The 16,811-nt window shown below is 44.0% G+C and overlaps 1 protein-coding gene across 6 annotated transcripts in view; it reads left to right on the plus strand.

The window, feature by feature from the left end:
• Positions 1-16,811, plus strand: part of kidins220a (kinase D-interacting substrate 220a) — a 74,460-nt gene that overhangs the window by 34,172 nt on the left and 23,477 nt on the right. For all 6 annotated transcript variants that reach the window (XM_072689651.1, XM_072689654.1, XM_072689656.1 and 3 more), the window contains exon 24: positions 16,335-16,513. In XM_072689651.1, the coding sequence (XP_072545752.1) occupies positions 16,335-16,513 (179 nt within the window). The remainder of the gene's footprint in view (positions 1-16,334; positions 16,514-16,811) is intronic.

The following is a 16,811-nucleotide window of genomic DNA, read 5'->3' on the forward strand; positions in this document are numbered from 1 at the left end:
ATTTATTAAGATGTTAAGATTGGACATATGGGAAGCTGGGAAGCTGTATGGGAAGCTGGTAAGCATGTATAGTCTAATAACAGGCAGTTGTTGAGTATATCTGCCTTTTTCTATGTCTTGCTCCCCCCCCTCCTCCTTTCTTTATACAGAGTGACTCACATTATCTCGTGGAACCCCTGGCCCCTGTTGGCTAAGTGTGCGTTTTAGCAGTGGCTGCCCCCCTGCCCAACACACACACACACACATAGACACTTGCTTACTCTTCGCTTCCTTTCCCCAACTGTCATCCTGCGGTCAGTTTCACGCCGAAGACCCTGACCTACAAACGGCTCGTTCTAAAGCCCGAGCCCATCTTCCCCTTCAGTCTGATCTGCGGTCAGTTTGCGGTGATCTGCATTTATTGCGATGTAGACCCCCCAAGGCCTTTTTTGCCTATCAGAGAGTTCATCGCTGACTGAACAGTGAAGGAGTGAGTCAGCGATTCATAGGTCAGCTGTCACTCTGAATCGCGCTCACAATGAGGTTTCAGTGTATGTGTGTGTGTGTGTGTGTGTGTGTGTGTGTGTGTGTGTGAGAGAGAGAAGGAGAGGCTGATGGACGTATCATGTGCTTGGGAAGAGGACATACTGTGTGTGAGAGCGTGTGGGTGTATTGCCTAGTTTAGCTTAGTTTTTATCTGCTTCAGTCTTTTTCTCACACACACACACATACACATGCGCACACACACACACACACACACACATACACACGCACGCACACAGATTCATTCCTAGAAGAGAAAAGTGGCACAGTTGCCTTTGCTAACTTTGTAGATCTTTTCCAGCTTTCTGTGAACGTTCTTCATCGCTGTTCACTTCTCGCTGTGTTTACAACACCTAAGCAGCACACTGCGTCCCAATCCCATCCTGGCATACTTTAAAGGACCAGGTATGGGCTATTTTAACTGATCTTCTGCTGTTAACCATTCTGGCACATTCTGTCTAGCGCCCTCTAGGTGCAGTTAAGCCTACAGCAGTGTAGAAACCCACAGATCTTCCTAAATATAGGTAGAATTTTACATCCTCCACCCTAATAATCCAAGTAGAAACCCACAGATCTGCCTCACAAAAAAAGGCTAAAAGATGTTATGAGCTGAAAGATTTATTTAATTAAACTTTTATTTAAGAATTCAAATCAATTAGCTGATAGAATGAATAGAACTAAATAAATGAGTTTCATGCAAAGTTCTTGGCCTTAAGGACTGACCTCCAATCACCTACTTAAATACTAATTGCTTAATGCAGTTACTGTACACTGGTTATTTTGATGGTTGCTGTTGTTTACTGGCTGTATTTGTAAACCAGTAATACTGCAATTACACAGAAAACCGCATTGTAATGCATTCCATCACATTAATAGGTACCATATCTTCATGTTTTCCACAGAAACACAGACATGGATTCACTGCTTAAAAGCTTTACTTCTGCTATTGTACACATAGAAGAGCTCATACACCGAGCTGTAACACTGTCAACACGGCTGCCAGCACAGTTCCTCTGTGAAAGTGCAGTGCTGTGATGTATTGCCGTGTGTGTAGCTCTGTCATAAGTAAAGCTGTACAATAGAGTGTTGGCTCTTTTATTGCCCTCAGCATGGAAACAGCTCTTCTCTCTCACAGTGAGCCAGTCCTTTAATCTGCTGTAGAATGTGAATAATCTGTTAATAACATCAGCCTGTTTTATGATTAACACACAGACAGCACAGGCTAAAGTAATCTTTCTTAGAAAGTGTGTGTGTACGGTGGGCAGCTCAAGAGGAAAATATCACCATGTCCTCAGGAGACACCAGCCTACCTACAAATGTTTTCATTCTTTTTAGGTTCGCAATTTAAAATACACAGCGGAAAAAACACAGATCTGCCCAAATATAGGTAGAATTTCACATCCTCCATCCTAATAATTCAAGTAGGAACCTACAGATCTTCCTACATATAGGTAGATTTTCACATCCTCCACCCTAATAATCTAAGTAGGAACCCACATATTTTCCTAAATATAGGTAGAATTTTATATCCACCCTAATAATCCAAATAGAAACCCACAGATCTGCCTAAATATAGGTAAAATTTCACATCCTCCACCATAACAATCCAAGTAGAAACCCACAGATCTGCCTAAATATAGGTAGAATTTCGCATCCTCCACCCTAACAATCCAATGAGAAACCCACAGATCTTCCTAAATATAGGTAAAATAAATTATTATCATTATTACAATTGATTTAATAAATGTTTATTTACATATTTGGCTGCCCCCTCCCCCAGTTTTTGTAAGTTTAGTTGCACCCAAAGTAATGACTGCAGCTTTAATGTTCTCCCAGGAATGTAGCAAGTGATACTACAGTGGCATGCAAATACCAAATTCTCAGACCCTAATAAGCTTGTTAGGGGTATGGTTTGTTCACAAAAACCGTTAGGTGATGCAAAATTTCTGACTCCTCAAATGTTATCCTCACAATCAGCAGCCAGGCTGCCTTAGGTCATATTTGTGCAGGTATCGTGCAGGTAACAGTGCACCAGCAGTCCAAAATCTGCTAAATCTCCCCGAAGGTCACTTTTTTTTGTCGATTTTTAACTTTTGGAGATTATTTATTCACCGACTGTTCACAGTAACAGAAATTTTGACCAAACTTGAATCACCCACTTGAATACAGCAGATATAGAGCGCCTGAAATTCATCATGATTATAATTATAACCTACATTATAATTCATCATTATAATGTAGGTTCATCACAACATGTAACTAAACATGAATGTTTAACAGGTTTTCATACAAAAACAGTCTTATTATTATATTAAATAAAAGTGATAAAAAAGACCCCTTTAGGGTACAGTTCAACCTTTCTAATGTTACAACAGTACAGTATAATACTGAACCTTTCCTGGATAAAAATATATTGTTCTCCAAAATGTGCCGACTTCAAATTCCTGAAGATATGGAACACACACACACACACACACACACACACACATACGATGACCAGTCGGAGTGATTTGTCTGTTCCACTGGGAAAACTACAAAATAACCCTCGGAGACCGAGGCAGCTCTCCAGCGATCCTAACGCACTTAAGCAAATTGAAAGGAAAACAAATGAAAAACGTTTAGCACAGCTCGTTGTTTATAGCTGTCAGGGGCTAATGTGCAAATCTAGGCCTGCATCACTTTTAGTCTTCTGCTTTTCAAATTACATAGCATGCTTGCTTCATCTTCTGTTTGTTTCTCAGTCACACTATTGCGCTGTCTCTCTATTTTTCTCTCTCGCGTGCTTGCACACTTTGCCTCTTTGTTTAGTTCAGGAGGGTTTTATTGGCATGACCTTATTAAATACACTATTGCCAAGACATAATAACAGTAACAGCATTAACAATGACAGCATCAAATTATTACATCAAGTTTTCTGCGCTCTCTCTCTCTCTCTCTCTCTCTCTCTCTCTCTCTCTCTCTCTCTCGCTCTTGCGCTCTCTCTTTCCCATTCTCTAATTCAGATTCAGGTTTAGATTCAAGGTAGCTTTTTTGTCATGACTGTAGTGAGTACAGTATTGGCATAACAATACAACAATAATCACAAGATTTACATTCATTCATTTAGCAGACGCTCTTATCCAGAGCGACTTACAAAGGTACTTCTTGAGTTTGAGTATGCAAAGCTAGTATCAATAGGCCCTGAGTTTAAGATACTTTTCAGCTGACACTGCCAGATATGAGCCACACAATAACCCTGAAGCAACGGTTTGTAAGCAATACACAATTCCTCAATTGCTTTTGGGACACTGAGGGGAAGTTGGTCCCACCACTTTGGTGCCAGGACAGAGGATAATCTGGATGCTTGTCTTCTATGCGTCCTGAGAGATGGAGGCAAGTGGAGAATTTACATAAATATAAAAAGATGAACTACTAGAGATGAATATTATATATTTTATACTAGAGATGAATATTATATATATTATATATATATATATATATATATATATATATATGTGTGTGTGTGTGTGTGTGTTGGAAGTATGAAGTAAAAAAAAAAACTCAATAATTTGGCATCAGGATTTCAATTTTTCACAGTCTCCACAGCACCCCTCTCTCTCTCATCCTTCTGTCCTTGACTCCTATAGTGCTCACCTGTTTCTCTCCGACGTTAAGGTCTTTTGAAAAGGTGCTGCTCTGAGCGGATGACCATATAAAGGCCGAGAGGAAGTGAGAGAATGAGTCGGAGAGATGCTTCCGGCGGCTGGTGGCCGGGAGTTTTTTTTTTTTTTTTTTTTTTTTTGCGAGTGGAGTCAGGTCCTCTGGGAGTTTATTTCTGGTGCTCTGCTCCGGTTTTAGCTTGTCGAGAGGTGTGGCCCGCCGAGTCGGTTCTGCTCCGACATCTGGTGTCCTGTTCACTGCCAGCACGGCCTGATGGAACCCGAGCAGGCCAAGGACTGTGGCCAGACCACACCTCCCCCCCCCCAACCCCACACATATTCACACACCGGCCCGGCATGGCCTTCTAACATATGTTGTTCACCCCCCCCCATTGCACAAACTGCCGGGCTCCCTCGTTAATTAACCGCTAGGAGAGCTGCTGTGGCAACCTTTCACACACAGGAGTGAGTGCAGAAGCTCAGGAAAGTGCACTCGCCCCCTCACCTTTCATCCACACCTCCCTCTCCTCTCTCCACATGGTTCCTTAGGCCCAGTGCCCCCTAAGTTGCAATATTGTGCCCCTTCAGCTTTGTGTCCCTGTTTTGTTTCGCAGGGTATGCTCTAAGCGAAAAAGACTGTGTAACATTATCCTAACGTTAGAAGCTTTTTTTTCCCAGCAGTGCTAAGAACCTTCTAATGAGAAAAGGGCAATACCAGCTAGAGCACTTTTAAGGAACAGTTTTTTTTTGCAAGACAGTGATGTGAATTACTTTCACTCAATTTTCTTCTCAGTTTTTCCTCATTTGACATTCCCTTATCACATGATGCTACCGCTATTAGGAAGGTGAATGCTAGTCGCATAAGGCAATCCAGTGTATGCCTAATGCCTAATAGGCACTGGCTAGTAATAAGGGAAGAGGGAGGCCGATTGTGCTCTCTGTGACTCCCAGCCACAGAAGTCTGTGGCCTCTCCAAGGACTGAACCTGCAACCCCCACCCCGATAATGAGGCCTGCACTTTAGATGGCTGCTCATCTCGGGAAATCTCCATGACACAAATTGTCATGGTGAACAAGCTGTTTAGAGCTTTTAGTAAGTTAGTCACCTCGTCCCCTTGTCTAATTACGGCTGCGTCCTCTTTCATCTCCTTCATCTGTGCCCTAGTCCTTCCTCTCCAGGCCCTAGCAACAGAAAGAGCTTCCTGACCCTCAGAATCCTCTCCAGTTCAGGCGGCTCGTCTTCTCCCCTGTCACACACTTCTCGGCAAGCTCATTCACTCTGCGAACAATTGCTTCTCAGTGCTTCTCACCCCCAAATCCTGTCTTTAAAGCGATTCCACTGAAACTTTTTAACTAATGACACTTGAAATGAATACGTGCGAGGCAATCAGAGCTAATTAGAGAGACTCCTCTCACAAGTACAGAAACATTAAGATGACATACTGTTCATTCAGGATTACTTTAATTGGGCCAATTATTGTAATTTCGGTCGCAATTACGGGCGGAGATAAAAGCACGTTTTCTGAAGCACATTTTGTTTGATTCCCTTTGTCCGTACAGACTAATAAGGCTTTAAATATCACTCTTTAAAAAAAGAAAGTCAATGGCTTTCCTGTGGGGTTTTTTTCTCCACACTTTTGAACTTTTACGCCCTCGAATGAGAGCTTCTTTCTTCCTCGCCGGCTTTGTGCCATTTCTACATTTCCCTCACGTTGTGAGCTTGTCTCCGAGCATCTCGCTTTGGTCCTAACAAGCTAGAGATGTTTTCTCCTCATCCCTCTCCTTCGAATGGGGGCTGCTGCACGCCGGCTGAATCCTTCTGGAGCCATTCGGTGGAAGGAGTGAACTTGTAATTTAATAGCGCTGGCTTTATTTGCCAAGGCACCCCGAAGCCCTGTAAATGATTAGGCTGTTGAAAAACCCATCTATTTCCCAATAGAGGGGAGCACTATCTCTGATAGGGAGCGCTTTTATTGGGCACACACACAGTCCCGGGTTGACGGAGTGACCTCCAGATGGATGAGATGAGCTGGAGAGTGGGAGAGAGAGCGGGCGAAAGAGAGAGGCGAACAGAGGGAGTGGATCTAAAGCTACTCTGGGGCCATGCTGTGCCGGAGGGATTGTTTTTTTCTTGTTTTGTGGTTCTTATTGTGATACAAAGAATAGCTTTCACCTGCGCTGCTGGGTGTTTGCTGCTTCACAGTGATGAAGGTGGAAATGAGTGCACATCGCATTGGTGGTGGGACACAAGCTCATTATTTCTCTCCAAAGTGTTCCTAAGGACTAGAAGATTTCAAATGAGGGCCCACCAGAATATTTTCCAGGTTTACGAGAAAGGAGATTTGGCATCAGTGTCGTTAACGTGGAAAGATATGCCATTTCCACTCTTCTGTTTAAGTCTGATGGCTTTAGTGGGATGTGCACACAGAAAATGACATCTTAGCAAGTGAACATTTATTCAGTTTTAGTCAGTCTACCCTAATATTTCTGATTTTCTAGACTGTTGTAAAAATGCATGAAAATAAAATGTAATTCAATGTAATTTAATTCATTTAGAAATTAAAAACCTGAAAAATCTGCTGGTAGAATAAGACAATTGCTCAAAACAAGTACTAAAATAAAAAGGTAAAATAAGGTGCACATATCTGTCACTGTATTATATACAGCGACCTCCATATTTTACCCATCTGTACCCATCACACACCAAAAGCGGTGGGCAGGCAACTCAGGGAGTGCCCAGGGAGCAGAGCGGGTCGAGGGCCTTGCTCAAGGTGCTCAAGGCAAGGTGCCCAACAGTGGCAGCTTGCAGAGCCTGGGTATCGAACCCACAACCCTGTCATCAATAGCCTGGAGCTCTAACCGCTGAGCCACCACTCCCCCTAATGATTAGAAATCATTTGAATAATAATCTTAGAATGTCCCTACAACAAGCCTAAAATGAGAGGTATAGGAGATATTGACTAGATTAAGATACAGATTCGCTCGGAAATGCTCAGAATTTCTCTACGGTGCGAGTCTCTTTGGTATTAGTGGACTCCGTTGTGAGTGAAGTAAAGGTTGTGCCAGTATAAATAGCTCTGCAGGACTGTGAAAGGTCAGCGATGACCTTTTGAAAAGCCACAGAGGCTCATCACCATGTCTCACATCCTACAGCTGGAAGACCTCTGGGGGACAGCAAGGTAATATATGTCCTGCCTCGGTCAAGCTTAGGGACATGCGCTCAGGCAGAAAAGGAAAATAAGAGAATGATAATGGAGGAAATGATTTTGTAATTTTAGAAGGTTCAGAATGACCAGAATATAGTCATGTGTAAAAAACGTAGTTGTTTTTAACATATTTAGATATTACATTTAATATAAGTTAATATAAGTCAAGTCAAGTCAGATTTATTTGTATAGGGCTTTTTGCAACTGTTGTCATCACAAAGCAGCTTTACATAATTAGTAATTAGTAAAAGACAGAGACAAAAAAAGAAATAACATAAGAAGATATAAAGGATCAAAGACCCCCAGTGAGCAAGCCAACAGCGACAGTGGCAAGGAAAAACTCCCTCAGAGCTGGAGGAAGAAACGTGGGAGGAACCAAGACTCACAAGGTTGACCCATCCTCCTCTGATCAGAACTATTTATAAATTATTGATAAAAATGACCAAACTATCTAAACTGTTGAACTGCTCTGATCATAATCATAATATATTAATCATGGTGTAGATAGTGGTGATATTAATAGTGGCAGATAGTTAAGAGTCCATTTAGGTTTTAACATGGTCATTAGGCAGGTAGCAGTGGTAGGAGGGTGTGCCGCTGGTCTGGTATGGGTGGTGGTGGGTGGGGGGCCTGCTGGTCGGACTGGTAGGTGGCAGCTGGTCTGACGCAGGAGTCTTTCTTCATCAAATTATTTGTAAAATGGAATGAATAGAAATGCACTTTTCTTGTAAGGAACAAAACAGGACACCCCCACATTTATCACTATTTCAAATGTGTTTTTTTTTTTTGTTTTTTTTTTAAGTTTCCTCCTTGCACATTTCTAATGAAAATCAAACTCATCCGGTCAATTTCTGATTGCGACAAGAACTACCTGTAGGTCCCGTGATGACATTGTAGGACTGTTGGAGAATTCTTTATGCATCTTAAGGTCTTCCCTTGGGCTGAGACCTGGCCATGAAGACAGTTGTTTTTACTTGTAAATTTTTTACACATATACAGATGTTTTTGTCTGTGCGTTGGATTCCCATCCACATGAAAACGCTGAACACAGAGCTTTTTAGGAAGGCATTCCAGAGATTTTTGAAAACCCTGTTTCCAGTGTTGTTGTGTGGATGGGAAAATGGAGCTTTATGAAACCGCTGATCTCACAACGCATCTATCTTTCTGGCTGTATCTCAAATTTTCCCTTATTAATTCTGAAACTACAATGTCTGCACGCAGATATCACTACATTTCAGACTTTAACATATGAATATATGAATATATGAATAGTGGGGCAGTGGTGGCTCAGCGGTTAGAGCGCCGGGATATCGATAACAGGGTTGTGGGTTCGATTCCCGGGCTCGGCAAGCTGCCACTGTTGGGCCCTTGAGCAAGGCCCTTTACCCTCTCTGCTCCCCGGGCGCTGGAGTTGGCTGCCCACCGCTCTGGGTGTGTGTGTGTACTCACTGCCCCTAACACGTGTGTGTGTGTGAGTGTGTATTCACTACCAGATGGGTTAAATGCGGAGGACACATTTCGCTGTACAGTCCACACTGTACAGTGACGAATACGTGCACCTTTATCCTTTTATCCTTTTAAATAAATAAATAAACTATTATTAATATATAAAATGCTCTATTTAGATTCAGAATCTGTAATTTTGTGACTTAAAAAGTACACTACATAGTGAGTAATGTGCAATTAGGGATTTTCTTCTTCTTTTGAGGTCTCTCGTTATGAGGTACTGTCGCCCCATACAGAGCGTATTCGTCTCTGTGTTGACTGAAAAAACGAATTGAGGGAAATCTCCGTTTTTAAAAATGTCCGGACACAGACACATCTTTTTAAAGCCCTTTCCAGAATCATCTGCATCAACAATCCTCTTTCTGAAGGCTTCAGAGAGCTCATTGGTTCTCACCATGGTGATCCCACTTACTTCATCAATCCAGAACAAACCAAACTCAAGGTTTAAAGAAAGCAGGCTCCTCCAAAATCCTCACTAATGATGTTCTAACGAGTTTAGTTATATTACCTCCATCTCTCAGTGCTGTTCGTAAAAATCGTTAAATGCGGTATGTTAAAACACACATGAGTGTATTTGAAAGTTCTTCATGTAGTAGCAGTCTGGGCTTGAAACCGATTTATGCTGCATGTTCAGTTCCTTAGACAGTACAGTTGCCACTTGTTCAGTTTCTTGTTTCCAGTCCCTTCTTTCAGACAAGGAAATTGTGAGAAATAAACCAGCTTCCGTCTTCTAAATAAAAAAGAAGCCTTCCTCAATGTACATGACTAAGTCCACTTTACAAGCACATCCTGAAGATCTGGCTGTGTGTGTGTCCAGCAGTAATGATGCCTGACATATTGACCTCGCTCTTCTTCTGTGAGTTTCAGTGAATAACCAGCTCCAATCTGTCAGGAGAAATCTCAGAGCTTCTTGAACCTATCCCAACAAATGAGTTACGAAGTGGCTTCCTCCAGATGTTTGACTTCTCACAAAGCTCTTCCCATCTCACTTTCTATTCTTTTTGAATTTAAGCCAAAACTCTTCCTTGTGGTAGCCTAACGGCTAACCTATGAATGGATGGCACACGCTTGCTAAAGAGGCCATAAATATGAAATCTGTTCCTTGTGCTTTAAAACCTGCACACAGCTGTTGAGAGGTGGCTTTTGAGTGACGGTTAAACAAAGATGTGCAAGTCTCATGGTTTTGAGTTCAGGCGAGTTTAATGGTTTCAGAGAAGTCTTTCTGTGGGTCTTTGTTTTTGCTTGGCTCGCTTTTTTTTTTTATTGACCCTCAGTGTTTTGCTTTATTGCCTGCTCTAGTGTGAATTTCTTCTCAGTAAGACTATTAGGTATCAGTGACAGATGTGCTAATTTTCAGTAATAATTAGGTATAGGTTAATATTTATCACATACAGTGTTGTTATTGTGGAAACTATTGTGAAAACTCCCTAGTCAAATAGCTTACAGGCTTAGCTCTGGTTTCAAAAGCTGCCATATTTTTATCCAGTGCTTAATTCTGATGTTTGTAGGGCTGTTTTAGGGTTGTTTTGAGTACCTTCACTGGAATCATTTAATAAGAGCTGATCCGCACCAATCCGCACCAAGAGCCCTTCGAGCTTCAAGTACGGCTCGGCTCGACCCGCCATCCCTCAAAAACCACGGAAGACAAGCGTCCAGGCTTTTTTCTGTCCTGGCTCCAAAGTGGTGGAACGAACTTCCCCTGGGTGTCCTAACGGCAGAGTCGCTCACTGTCTTCAAACGCAGACTGAGGACCCTCCTCTTCCGAGAGTACTTGGGCGAATAGCAGAGTACTATGGTCTCCTTACTGACTTGTGTTTAGTAATGTCTAAAGCTTGGAGGTATCTCCAATTATTAGTCTATTCAAACTAGCTGAAGTTTTTCTTGGGTAAATAGCAAAGCACTTTTGTAAGTCGCTCTGGATAAGAGCGTCTGCTAAATGCCTTAAATGTAAATGTAAGAGCCTTTAATGCAAATGTTTGAGCATGTACTGCTATGCTTGGGCCATTTTCTTGTGTCCAGCTGAACCGGAACCCGTGGAGATCCTCTTCACATGCCACTGTGCCTTCATGCGCGGCTTCAGCCATAAACATGTTTGCTCTGTTTGCTTGATTGAGCGCTTGGCAGCTCCGCGCCCCGGGGAGTGTTGACGGACTCCTGCAGCTTCAGCATGGCAGCCACTGCCCCCAGTCCTGCTCCTCCCAGAGCGCCGCTGACCACCGCCAGCTGCCAGTCCCGCGTCATCCAGCCACTGTTGCTCTTTTCGCGGTGGGAACATTGATTCTCTTTATGAGGCGCAGAAAAATAAACGTGTGTTGGCGTTTACGCACGTCTGGGCCTATTTCTATGGAAATATGCTCACTGCGACTGTCCTCGCTCACACTGTCCACACTCTTGCTGCCTGGAAGGAAAGTGGAATGGCACGCTGAGTGGCTAGCCCGAGGGCCGGGGAAGAGTGGGAGAATTATGCTCCTTCCTGTCAGCTGCTGCTGTGTGGGAGCAAAATGAGGAAGAGGAGGAAGAAAAGAAGGCTCAGTTAGCGTCAGGGATCCATTAGCATGCGGGGAAACTCGGGCCAGGAACCTCCCAAGCAGCCAAGCAGCCGCCGTTTAAAGGCAGCCACGCCGCAACACGGCTCCAGTCAATGGCGGCATTATGCCGGGCGGCTGCAGGATTCCCGGTGTGCTTTTTATCTCTGTCTCTCTCTCTCTTTTTTTTAATAGAAGAAAGAAAACAAAATCTGAATGTTTTTCGCCTCGGCGAAACTCGGCCCGAGCTCCATTTCCCTCGATCCCAGCGCTCCCATGAAAGATGACTGATGGAGCCTTTGTTCGTTCACATATCTCTCTCAAAGCGAAGAGACAAGAATGTCGAAAGTCATTATTTTGAAACACATCGCTTTATGTTGCGCCAACTTTTCCTCCACATAGACCCCCAAAAAAAGGGGCCTATCTTTTTGAAGTGGATGAGTCCCGTTGGTGCAAGCTGATATAAATAGTGCTCGGCGTGCTTCAGCGCTGGTGAACACTGAGACGCTTGTCTCGAACAATACGGCAGCAGCTTTGCGCTTTGACTAAAGGCGGCGCGCACAATACTGCTATATGTAGCCTTTCCTAATCCAGTCTGCGAAAACAAGCTTGCGGGAAGGGAAAAGAGGACCAACACGCACTGCATCTGCGAAGAGGGGGAAGATGGCTTGCTATGAGTAAGCGCCCATATGTCCTCAGTGGCTGACCAACAGATGCCCCCCCCCTCCTCTTCCCTTCTTCTCCGTTATGCCGGTCTGTCTGCAGTCACTTCAGACCGTTGGAATGAGAGTATCATGATGGCGTGTTTCTGGACTCCCGGATCCGTTTTGGTCTGGGTGTTGTGCTTGGACGCGGCCTGTGTTGGGGTGTTTTGCTCGCTCTTCACTCCCTGCCAGATTAAATAGAGGGGCCTTCTCAGAGCCCAGCACTGTTCAACAGTCTGCGTAGTTTGTGTATGTGTATGTGTGTGTGTGTGTGTGTGTGTGTGTCTCTTGTGTGTTTATGTATTTGTACTCCATAAACAAACTGTTGACACTCGTCGCCATTTAGAGTGCATTCATAACAGAACCATGATACTTGTACTAGCTAAAGCTGCGTAGCTGGAGTAAACCGAAGCAGCAGAATAACTCAAACCTGTCATCATTAATGTAGGCGACAGACCCAAGAAAAATAGCCATAAAGTTGAGGTTTTCACATTACGTGAAAGTAATGCACTGGTGTTTAAACAGGCATTGAATGAAGAAGCTGTTGTTCTGTTTAGGAAAAGTGTTGTTATTATTCACTCATTCATTTGCAGTATGTAGTTTAGTCTCAGTAGGGGTTTGTTAAGCCCCTCTGCCCCCCCCCCTTGTCCTCTTTTGACATCTCTGAAATAATAAAACCAGGTGTTTGGATGTTAATCATCCAACAATCAAGCAAGTTCTTAACACAGAAATCCTGTAATGTGTCTGAATTTTATGAGCTATTACATCTGAGGGGGTTGCTGATTTCTGCTAGGCTGGTATTAGAGATTTGCTGCTAATGTTAGCATCAGACTGCCAGATTAAATACAGTAGAAGTTCACAGATCAGCCATTACATTAAAATCCCCTGCTTAATATTGTGTAGGTCCCCCTTCTTTCACCAAAACAGCCCTGACCCATCGAAGCATGTACTCCACAAGACCTGGTCAGCAATAACCTTTTCAGCAATTTGTGCTGCAGTAGCTCTTCTGTAATGTAGGACAAGATGGACTAGCCCTCGCTCCCCACTTGCCAGTTCACCGGTCGTCCCAACCTGGAGTTCTCTTGGTAGGTACTGAACACTGCATACTGGGAACACCCCACAAGACCTGCCTGCAGTTTTGGAGATGCTCTGCCCCAGTCGCCTAGCCATCATAATTGTCAAAGTGGCTCAGATCCTTATGCTTGCCCATTTGTCCAGCTTTTAACACACCACTTTCAAGAACTGACCGGTCACTTGGTGAATATATCTATCCCTCTGACCGGTGACACTGTAATGAGATAAAGAGTGTTATGCATGTACCAGCACAAGAGTGGTTTTAATATAATGACATTTTCTTGGATATTTTGGATTGAGCAAGGGTCTGTGCCCTTTTCGAGGGCCTTAGCATGCTTACAGGACATTGCTAAATTGCAGTAAACCGTTTCTGGGTGGAACTTGGTGGAGCTTGTGAAACATACCTATATGCACCGCGTGTTCGTAACGTCCATACCTTTACCATTCGGTACGAAAACACATACTGTTACACCCCTAATGCGAACTGGCATGAAAATGCTGCTTTGTTTACCAGATCCCCTTTTAAGATATTGTTCTGTTGAAAGAGACAGACTGCGATGCAGGCTGAATGTAGATCATTCACTACCTTCTTTATAGGCTATGTCAAGTTCGAAGGTCCCCTTCTGCTTTCTGTGGCCTAACAGAATGTGAATAAGAGATGATTCATTGTCCAAATGTGGGACGTATGCACATGCAGGCTCCTGCTGGAAGATCTGGCATATATTTAACCATGAGTCGTAAAAAGCACTTCCTTAAAACAGACTGGTCACTGTGTAGACATACTGGTGAGTGGAGCAATGTGATTTGTGTGTATGTGTGTGTGTGTGTGTGTGTGTGTGTGTGTGCACGCTCTGTCTTGTGACAGAGGAAGGCTCTTGAGAGTGTCTTGTCACTGGCTCCTGTTTGTCCATGAGTGAACATATACACACCAAACACACACAGCCACACACACACACACACACACAAATAAACAAGCCCAGCTGGACTTCGGAAGCGGCACAAGCCGCCCAGTGCTGCCTAATCCAGTGCGTGGGAAACGAACCAAGTCCCGTTCCCTTACACACGCCGCGTCCCTTCAGCTCAAACCCTGCCCCCTGCGCTGTCCATGTGCAAATTTGTTTGTAAATAAAGAATTCAGACGTGTGTGTGTGTGTCTCTGTCTCTGATACATACCATTATTCTTAGCGTTCTGTCCTTCAGCCCCCTCCTGTGGGGTACAGCCCACCTCCACCTAATGGCCATCATGTGGAAGGTCAGCTGACCGCTCACGCAGCATCCACCGCTGACCTGCTGACACCGAAGCCCGCTCCAGCACAGTGCAGGCCTTTGTCCAGTGTGTGCAACATCTGTTCTCACACCCAGCGCCACACACTCACCCACATGCGCGCGCACTCCACAGCCGCCAGTGTTTGCGTGAGCCGCAGAGGTCAGCGGAGGAAGAGATTAGAGGATCTGCTGAGGGGACGTCTCCACTATCAGCTGAACTAAGGGCAGTTTCACTTACACCTTTTATATTCTACCAGGACATTTTGCAGTATGCTAAATTCACAATCCTATGGAAAGTTGTGTGGATTGGAGTTTTTCCCGACATCGATCTTTACTGATCAAAAAAATCACCATATACTGTCGTGTAACTTTTCAGGCCAAGAGAAGGGGGTAAATTGAACTTGATGGCAGTCACACGGCTGTTTGAAGGTACTCTGCTCTCCCACGTGTACCATTCTCTGAATCGCTAGGATCCAAACAGCTAATTTATTTCGTCTGCCTATTTAATGTGAAGAGTGATGTGCCGTTGAACTTCCCGCGCCCTTAACGCCAGCCATAAAGTTTCTTTCCTGCTTTGCAAAACTTGTCACAGGCGGATTGCTTACATTTCACATATGAATTTATTTGCGGAAAACACTCATGCCATCTGCACTTAGCCTAATTAATGACAAAGTCATGAAACATGGCCCTTTCTTATAGGCACTGTCTTCTTCAATAATGTATTTTTTGCCTGGCAGGAAAAAAAATAGTACATTAGTAAACATCAATGAGATTTCTTGCGGGCCTTGGTGTGGTTTAGTAGTTCTTGGTGTAGTTTGGCTGTTTTGCAGTTGGTTCCAGTCTGAATATTTAATATCTTTTGTTATTTGCACTCTAGTTAGAACTTCCAAAGCAAGTAAGACACCCCACACAGAGTCTCGCTTTCTACAGTAGCTCTCTGCAGGTGCTTATAAGGCACCTTCAGACCTCGTGATGTCCTCCCTGTTTGTTTATTCCGGGTCTCCACTTCAGCTGTGCGCTGCGGCCACTGAGAGTCATTGTGTCGGCAGCCACCCCCCCCCTTCCCCTCCCCAAATGGAGCCAATTTTACCCCTTCAAATCGGATTACTTAAACCAGCATCGTGAAATCGTGCCAAGCGGTGAGCTCATGCTCTGCACGGTACAGTCCGGGCTCATTAGTGAGAAAAAAAGGACAGCCTGTGCCTCTGGACTCGCTGATAAGAAGATGGGGAAATACCGTCACAGCTAGCACTCCCAGTACAGAGCGACAGAGTGAGAGAGAGAGAGAGATGGAGAGATAGCGGAAGAAATATGGTGTAGCCCAAATCTCTGCATTCAGCGGAAAAAAAGTCTTGAGATGTATCTGATAACTCCCACGCCTAGCAAGACAAATCGCGTCCCTCGCAAATCTGTCTTGAGCTGTTTGATCCTGGGGTCCGTTGTGCTCTAAGCTACAGCTACCAGCCATAGTTTGACCACAAAGCCCACATTTTTAACACGGAGAAGCAACTTGATTAATGGTTTACGTACATGTCTTTCCATCCAGTATGTGTATAAATATGTGCAGGTTAAAAAAAAAGACACTGGCAGCAAATTGAAGTGAACCCTCATCACAAATCTAGTCGATCATCCAAGACGTTTAATGTTTAATGACTGTAGTTTGTTTCATCCAGCAAAGGAAATTAATATTTTACCAATTAGCATCCTGCAACCTGCATGCCTAGGTGATGCACTCGCCTCCAACTGGCAGTGTATGGCAAACGGTGGACTAAAAGACATTACAAGGCCAATCTTGAAGACTAGAGGGTCTGCTGAGGGGACGTCTCCACTGTTAGAGTTTCTCGTAATTCTGTTATATTATTACTGAAGTAACACCCTGGCCATTTTTTTGCAGGATTTCCAAGAACATTCCAACCACCAAAGACGTGGAGCCCCTCCTGGAGATCGATGGAGACATCCGCAGCTTTGAGGTATTCCTGTCTTCTCGTACCCCCGTGCTCACTGCCCATGACGTAGAGATGTTCCTGCCCTGCACCGTCAACTTGGACCCCAAACTGCGTGAGATCATTGCAGGTACATGTGTACGCACTCACATTCATCAGTACACTCACTGAGTATCAGCCAGTCATGCAGATACAAGCCAAGAGCTTCAGGTAATGTTCTATTCACCCATCGTCAGAATGGGGGAAATAGATGATCTTTGAGGGTGGCATGATTGTTGGTGCCAGGCAGGCTGGGATTTTCTGCTGGGATTTTCTTTGGCAGTACTTTGGACAGAAGGGCCTCATTAAGAGAGGTCAACAGAGAATGGCCAGACTGGTTTGAGCTGACAGAAAGGTCTATGATGACTCAGATAACCACTTTGTACAAT

The sequence above is a fragment of the Salminus brasiliensis genome, chromosome 10 (assembly GCF_030463535.1).
Source record: "Salminus brasiliensis chromosome 10, fSalBra1.hap2, whole genome shotgun sequence".
NCBI lineage: Eukaryota > Metazoa > Chordata > Actinopteri > Characiformes > Bryconidae > Salminus > Salminus brasiliensis.